General features: G+C 49.6%; 1 protein-coding gene across 1 annotated transcript in view; it reads right to left on the bottom strand.

The window, feature by feature from the left end:
• The window catches only part of RPH3AL (rabphilin 3A like (without C2 domains)), a 39,153-nt gene that overhangs the window by 6,675 nt on the left and 23,941 nt on the right, over nt 1-8,537 (bottom strand). Inside the window, exons 7-8 of the mRNA XM_031059830.1 lie at nt 2,887-3,000; nt 1,561-1,737 (exon numbers count right to left, since the gene is read on the bottom strand). Coding sequence (XP_030915690.1) covers nt 1,561-1,737; nt 2,887-3,000 — 291 coding nt within the window. The remainder of the gene's footprint in view (nt 1-1,560; nt 1,738-2,886; nt 3,001-8,537) is intronic.

Below are 8,537 nucleotides of genomic sequence, written 5' to 3' on the forward strand. Positions count from 1 at the left end.
GGAAGCAGGAATCCACCCTCTCTAATCTTGCACAACAGGAGCTTAAAATAAACCCTCCTGCCAGCCCAGGGCAGGCTCTAATCCAGGGGGAGGAAGGACAGAGCAGAAGAATCACTTGTTTGGTTTGTCTGGTGAAAAACTAAAGGAAAACTGCCAGTCCCTGGAAGCTGGGGAGGGAGGGAAGAGCAGAGGAACAATTTTGTGCTGCCTATTTCTAGCAGGGAGAGCAGGGAGGGAGGGGGCCCACGACTCCCTGGTGCACTGAAGGATGAACCTGCTCTCTCTAATCCAATTTATGCCTCAACATGGCCAGCACCAAGCAGGCTCAGGAGGAGCAGCAGAGGCAGGAAGGCTGAGGAGGGAGCAGGGCTGGATGATGACTTGAGGGGTTAGTGACTAAATTAGTGGGAACTGCAGAGAGAACACATTTGCATCTCTTTCAGCTGCTTCAGGTGTGATAGCAGCCTCTGCTTTCCCAGTCACATAATTGTTCTGAGGTTTTTGAGGGGGAAAAAGTGTCTTTCTTCTGCACTGCAGAGTTCTGGGAAGAGCCATGCTTGGCTTTAAGAGCAACCTCACTCCAGGAAAAAATGTTACTCAGTCTCATAAAGCTGCTGGACTTTGCTGTGCTTCAGGAGAAGCTCAATCTGTTCTGCTGGCTCTGCAGGACACAGAGCAGCTCTGCAGGGCCACAGCCCCAGGCTCTGAGTGCTCCTGGCCGTGGGTGTAGGCAGCTCCCACCCCAGACCATTACTCATGTTGCAGAGAAGCTTTTGCATTCAGGGAAGAAGGTGTGACACTGTGACAGCATCTGCTAATACAAAAAAAAAGAAGCAGAGTGGAGCAATGCCAGTGCCCCCATGAAGATACACTCTCCCTGGTGCCTGCTGTGAGATGTGACCAGGAATGGAGCAAAACAGGCTCCCACTTAGAAATAAAGAAGAGAAAACTTTATTAACTTACAACTCCATGTAAAAATAAACACACAGAAAGAATGAAAACCTTCCGAAAACATTTCCTCCTCCCCCCACCAAATTTCCAATCCATCCATCCCTCAGATCACCAGCTCTCAGTCCGTCACCACCCTTTAGATAATCAATTCTCAGTTCATCAAGGGGTGAGGAGCCCCTCTTGTGCCATAGGCTTCCCCTGGAAACACAGTTGAGACCTCTTGACCACAGCATCCCAAAACACTCACTTCCTCTCAAACCACACACAGAGAAAAGTGATCCCAGGGCCACAGCTTTGTGTGCCTCTGGCAATTCAAATTGTCCAAACTATTACTACTCTAATTGTACTACTATTTTTACCACCATTTTATTACTATTAAACTTTTAAAATTTTAAAAACAAGCGATTGGCGTTTTTCACACCCAAACGCCAGCTGGTCCCCCATCCGCTCCGGCCACTGACAGGGGAAGCACTGCCCTCCCCTCCCAAAATAAAGTGTAAAAGCACACAAAGCCTTTGGGAAAGCACACAAAGCCTTTGGGAAAGCTATGCTTTCAGGGGATTCAGCCCCAAGAAGCAGGGGTGTGCCCAGAGAGGGGGTGCAGCTTACCAGGGGCGCCGGTGTCGCTGTGGCGCCTGCCCAAGGCTTGGTCACTCTGGCCGCTCTCCGTGGGGCTGAGCTCGGGCCCCTGCTCACTGCCCAGGCTGCTGTGGCTGCCCCACAGCTGGGGACACTGCGGGGGCCCCAGGGCTCTGCTCCTGGCCTGGCTGGGTCCCCTGGTGGGTGCTGCAGGGACAGGACAGAGATGTGCTGAGGGTGCGGAAGGGGTTATTGTATTTATGGGAAGGAATGGTGAACCTGGCTCCATGTTCTCAGAGGGCTAATCTCTTATTTTATGATGCTATATTATATTAAAGAATGCTGAACTAAACTACACTAAAGAATACAGAAAGGATACTTACAGAAAGCTAAAAAGATAATAATGAAAAACTTGTGACTCTTTCCAGAGCCCCGACACAGCTTGGCACTGAATAGCCAAAGACTCAAAACAATTCACATGAAACCAATGAAACAATCACCTGCGGGTAAACAATCTCCAAACACATTCCAAAGCAGCAAAACACAGAAGCAAATCAGACAATTATTGTTTTCATTTTTCTCTGAGGCTTCTCAGCTTCCCAGGAGAAAAATCCTGGGTGAAGGGATTTTTCCAGAGAATGTGAATGGCACAGGTGCGGATACTGAGCTGGAACACCCCAGCTCCAGCCAGGAGCTCTCAGGAGCAGGGTCAGCCCCAGTTCTTGTGCTCTGCTCCCAGGAAACACCAGTGATTCCAGGAGTGAGGAGCTGGCCAGGGATGTGGTACCAGGAGCTGTAACATTCACATTCTCTGAAAAATCCCTTTGCCCAGGGATTTTCTCCTAGGAAGCTGAGAAGCCTCAGAGAAAAAGGAAAACAATAATTATCTGATTTGCTTCTGCTGTGTTTTGCTCTTTGGAATGTGTTTGGAGATTGTTTACCCACAGGTGATTGTTTCGTTGGATACTGCTGTGAATTGTTTTCACTCTTTGGCCAATCAGGGCCGAGCTGTGTCGGGGCTCTGGAAAGAGTTTTCATTATTATCTTTTTAGCATTCTGTAAGCATCCTTTCTGTATTCTGTGTATAGCATTCTTTAATATAATATAGTATCATAAAACAATGAATTAGCCTTCTGAGAACATGGAGTCAGGTTCATCATTCCTCCCTGCCACGAGGGTCCCCACAAATACAATGAGGAGCAGCTCCCAGCTCCTGGAATGCTGCAGGCCATGGAAGGAGCCAGGGAGAAATCCCAGGGAGAAAGGCTCAGACCCTCACCCAGCACAGCCAAGAGGCAAACACTGAATCACTTCACACCTCCCACCCTCCAGCCACAGGGAAGTGCAGCTCCTCACCCATCCCTCCTTGGAGCTTTTTCCCTTGAGAGCCTTTTGATCCCCCAGGGACGGGTTTGTCATCCAGGCTGGAGGAACTGAGCTCCGAGTCGCTCTCGCTGTCGCTGGAAACCACTGCAGGAGAGACCAGGGGGAGGAGAGCAGACAGACACTCATCCACAACGTGCACAGCACTCCCCAAAGAGCTGCCAGATGGACCCAAAGGAAACAGGAACAAACTCTGACTCCCTGCTCAAGTTCTCCCTCCCCAAAGGAGACCCTGCCTGCAGCTCCTCCCCAGCATGAGGTGGTTTTACTCCTTGCAGATGATTTAGAACTCTAGAAGGTGCAGACACCACCAGTGCTTCTCTCCTAAAGCTGACTGGGACCACAGGGGTGTGGTGTTTGTGGGGTCCCCAGGTCGAGGTGAAAGATGAGAATTTGGCTCCATGTTCTCAGAAGGCAAATTATAATATAATATAATATAATATAATTATATTATATTATATTATATTATATTATATTATATTATATTATATTTAATATATTATCTTATATATTACATTATACTACATTATATTATACATTAGATTAATTACATTACATTATATTATATTTTACATTACATTCATTACATTATATATTATATTATGCTATACTAAAGAGAAAAGATACATCAAAAGGCTTTAACAAGAATGAATAATAAAAATCTGTGACTCCTCAGAGCCTCGACACAGCTGGACCATGATTGGTCATTAAATTAAAACAATTCACATGGAACCAATCAAACATCCACCTCTTGGCAAACAATGTCCAAGCCACATTTCCAAAGCAGCAAACACAGGAGCAGCAATCAGATAATTATTGTTTTCATTCCTCTCTGAGGCTTCTCAGCTTCCCAGGAGAAAATCCTGCTCAAAGAGGATTTTTCAGAAAATATCACGGTGACACGGGGGTGCTCCTGTGCCACTCTCTGCTCCCACTGACCCATCCCAGCAGCCCAGCAAGCCCCCTGCTCCTGGTATTTGCTGCCTCCCACCCAAAGTGACCCCCTAAGGGATGGAACAGGGCTGGTTCCTGCTCAGCTGCCCCTGCTCCACCCCTGGGTGATGATGAGGGGCTGTTCCCCTCCAAGCTGCATTTCAAGCGTGGCAGGATCTAAGAGGAAAACAGATAAACCCTGAGCACATCCAATCATCCCCATCAGCAAATTCTGCTACTCCAGCATCCCCAAAGCTCCAAAGGGTCACTCCTTTTCCTCAAGGAGCCTCTTCTCCTGTTTCAAAGCTGCTTTTTTTCCCCGCTGTGTTTTTCTTCCCCCTGAATCCTGGCTCTCTTCCTGCTGCTTTCCACTCCCCACATTTTCCAAAAGAGCTCATTTTGCCAGACACAGCTTCCCAAACTGGCAGGTTCTTTCCACTTTTCCATGCAATTATGCAAACACCTCTCTTGCTTACACTGGTGTAAAAGATAACTCGACTGCCAGCTGCTCTGGGTAAAATAAAAACGGTGTTTTTCCCCAATTCCTGGGTTTTTTTTTGTGGTGGTTTGATCTCAGAACAGAAATGGTGGGGCTGAGGAGGAAAGTAATGGGAAAAAAAAATCTGGTTTTTGTTTGAGGGATTGCACTTCTCCATCTGAGCAGGCAGATACCAGCTCTCCTGGCAGCCACTTCAAACAGCAGGTCACAACTCCTGGTGGAAAGTACAAAATCAGCCCATGAGGGATGTAAAGTAGGTAACACTGCAACCTGCAGCCTCTCCTGAGGGAAGAGGCAGCCCCAAGGATTTTTTTTTTTGATCCACCAGGATGTCTCCAGAAGCTCACACTGCTGTGAGAAGTGATTTTCTCTGGGTTACTCCCAGTGCCCGAGCTCAGAGAGGGATGTGGGTGCATGGGAACAAGGTGACAGCCACGAGGTAACACAGAGCTGTCAGCTCATCCCTCTGTGTCAGCCCAAACCCCTCAGCACTCCCCAGGGCAGCAGGATGGGAATCCCTCCCCTTGCACAGAGCAGGAGCTGTCAAATATTCCTGCCAAGCACCTCTGCAGGCGCTCTTGTATTCAAAGATCTGTGCTACACAAAATATTTCATTAAAAAAAAAAGAGGAATGAATACCTAAAGTAATGCTAACATCTCTGAGGATATTAAAGTTGGCAGCCAGTGTTATTGCAAAGCATTATTGGCGTTGCCCTGGCAGGCAGCTCCTCACACACACCCTGCACAGCCTTTCCCTGCAGGGAAAAAGGCTCTTTTAAAAGCTGGGGGGCTGCAATGCTGGCCAAGAGTCCTCAAAGCAAAGGTTTGTCTAAAAAATATCTTCATTACTACCTGGGAGCTTCAGGTTCAGGAAAAACATCTTCAGAACTCGCTGGGAGAGGTGGGGAGTTCTATATAAACACTGCTAAAAACAATCCATACGTACCAGAGTGGGTTTTTTTCCCTATAAAATCCAAATCTCAGCTGCAAGACTCATTCTGACCATCTTATTGCTCAATTCTCTCAGAAAATGAAGTCCTGTTCCACTTGGTCATCATATTTTTTTTTCTTTTTTTGCTCTCCTGGATTCATAAAATCCATTTCCTCAGCACAGCTCCTTCCTCCATGAATCCTCTGGAAATGCTGGGAGCCAGGATTTATTTGGAGAAGGCCCCAGTGAATCAGTGGAGGTGACTTTAGCTGCCTGTCCTGCTGCCATTCAGCAGCTCAGAGAGAACCAGCACAAGAAAATATTAATGACTGGAAGGCACTCTCACCACAGGACCAGCCCTGTCTGCTCTCATTTCCTCTGCTGCCAATAAGATTCTCTTTTACTCACTGCACCAAAGTCTCCCTTTCAGGTAATCCTTCATCCAAACCTTCTGCTGGCACTTTCCAGAGCCCAGAAGTATTAAATCTGGTGTTCCAGCAGTTGCTGATATATCAATAGGAGCTGTTGGACAGCTGTTCTTTCAGAGGATGGAACAGATTTATCCCTATCTCCAGCTGACTGAGAGAAAAAAAAAAAAAAAAGCTCATAAAATAAAATCTGCTGAGATAAAACTTGCTAGAAAAGCAATATTTCCACAGGGAATGGGTCACTCAGTGAGAGCCTGGAGCCCTGCAGCTGCTGGCAGAGCCCAGCTCCCTCCACACGTGCCTCAATCCCCAAGCCAGGGGCACACAAGGGATGGTGAAGGACAATTCTGGCTGTTCCTGTCCCCAGATGCAAATCAGGACGTGGAGAGGCTGTGCTGAGGCCAAGGGGAAGGAGCACTTGGCTGGGGCTGGGATCTGGTGCTAAATGTGTGTTTTTAGAGCCATCCCAGCTCCCTGGTGCTGCCAGCTCAGGGCAGGACCCAGCCTGGCACACACACACAGAGCCCTTGGCACCTCCTGCAGCTGTCAGAAACAGCAAAAGCACGTGGGAATCACAGCCCAGGGTGAGCACAGCCCCTGCAGAGTTCTGGCAAGCACAGGGAGCAGGGAGGGCGACTGCTCCTGGGCAGTGCAGGGGGGGAGTGAGAGAAAATGAAGATTTTTAAATGAGGGTCCCACTGCCAGATCACACCCCAAGAAGGAAGAGGTGACTGGAGCCAGCCTTTGTCCCTTTCAGGAGCAGCACAAGTTGCAGCTTTGCCACTGCAAAGTTGGCAGGTTGGGTGTCCTGCAGCCACTCCCCAGCACATCCCTGTCTGCTCCATCCCTCTGCCTCCCCCTGCCCAGCGCTGCTCCCCTGCCTCTGGCACATCCCATTGCTTGGCAACAGGGATGGAACAGGAAAATCCCCCAGGGACCAGCAGGCAGCCCTCCTGCCAAAGAGTGCAGCAGCTCAGGGGTCACACTTCTGTTTGCTTTCCACCTTTTTCCTGCACAGCTCAGAGCCTGGATCAGGAAAGCCCTTGCTGCTCTTGCTCCCTCCCCCTGACCCAGCTGAGAATCCCACCCACATTCCAGCACATGGAGCAGAGCTGCTGCCCAGCAAAAGAAATATTGCTGCCATTCTCCTCTTGACAATACATTTGTGCCTTAATTAATAGCAGGGTTCCCATGGCAACTGCTTGTTGATAACAGAAAAACTAAAGGCACCGGCAAATCCCAGTGGCAGCGAGCACAGGAGAAACACTGGGGGTGCAAAAATAAAACTTCTGCCTTCCACCCTCCTGCAGTGGGAGCAAATTCCCAGGTTCTGGCACTGATGCCTCGCTTTTGAGGGGGAAAAAGGGACATTTGAAGTTTGTCCCATCTCTCCTGGCACGGAGGGTGCCCAGGGGCTGTGGCAGGACTGGGCTGGCCCCACCTGCCTTGAATCCCTGAAGAGCTCAGAGCTGGCTCCTTCAGCACCTCAGGGATGAGCAGAGGGGCTGGACAGGGCTGGCCAAGATGATGGAAAGCCTAGGGAGAGCAGCCTGTCAGAGGCAGGAGTGTTAAATGCCAGAGCTCATTCCCAGGAACATGCTGCCAAGCAAGCTGCAGGGCTGTGCTCCCAGCTGCAAGGACGTGTCTGGGGGAGCCTGGACAGGGTGAGAGCTGACAAATGCTATCAGCCAAGCACAGGGAACCAGCCCAGCCCAGCTCCAGCTGCAGGTTCACCCTGGCAATATCATGGATCCACATCTCCACGGGGGAAGGAGGCTGGGGGATGACAAACAGCAGGAGCCCCAGCACTGGCAGCTTCAAAGGAGGTGAAAGGAGGGGGGAGATGCACAAGCTCCCAGCTCCAGAGATGAATTACAGCCTGCAGTGCCCACTGAAAGCTGGCCAGAGGACAGGCAGGGCAACAGGGAAAGAAAGCACCAGAAAATAAAGCCATAAATTAATATTACCCAACCCATAAAGCAGCAGCCAGACAAACATCAGAGAGCAGGGACAGAGGCAGCTCACCACCCACATCAAAGCTCACCAAAGGTCACTCTGCTGTCCTCCCCCTGCTCCTGCCTGTATTTATGGGGAAGCCTTCTCCAAAAAACAGAACTGAAAAGCTGAACTAAGCAGCAGGCCAGGCCTCGGCTCAACAGCTTCAACTCTTAATGCTATTTCTATCATGTGAACAAAAAACAACCTCATCAATCAGTCCCTCTGCTAAGACAACTCCTTCCAAGCATCTCCTGGAGGGCAACACAACCATCTACTGTTGATCTAATTTGTCTTTAATTACAAAAGTTACAGTAGGGCTGGGAATGCTTTCTTAGTTGGGCCCTGAAGAGCAGGTTTGTAAACCCAAGGCCCCTGAGGTTTCTTTATTAAAAGGTTATTTCCCCCTGCACTTCTGCTGAGTGGAGGAGAACAAGCAGCTGCTTCACTGGAGAGGTCTTCTCCAGCTGAGGGGATCTAACAGCAAAAAACACAAGGGGAGAGGCCAGACAGCTCTGCTAATCCACACAGAGAGAAAGGAAATCAAAGCAGAACTGGCAGCAGCTCTGATTCTGCAGCACTCACATGCTGGCAGAGCAATTCCTAACCCAGCTCACAGTGACTTGAGGAATCTGCCGGGCAGAGCAGCAGAAGTGAGGAGCAAGGAGGAAGGGAATGAGCCCAGTTTTGGGTCAGCCTTGGCTGCACAGTGCTGGCCAGCAGTGCACAGCCCCAGTTTTGGGTCAGCCTTGGCTGCACAGTGCTGGCCAGTAGTGCACAGCCCCAGTTTTGGGGCAGCCCTGGCTGCACAGTGCTGGCCAGTAGTGCACAGCCCCAG

This window comes from Geospiza fortis, unplaced genomic scaffold (assembly GCF_000277835.1).
Source record: "Geospiza fortis unplaced genomic scaffold, GeoFor_1.0 scaffold538, whole genome shotgun sequence".
NCBI lineage: Eukaryota > Metazoa > Chordata > Aves > Passeriformes > Thraupidae > Geospiza > Geospiza fortis.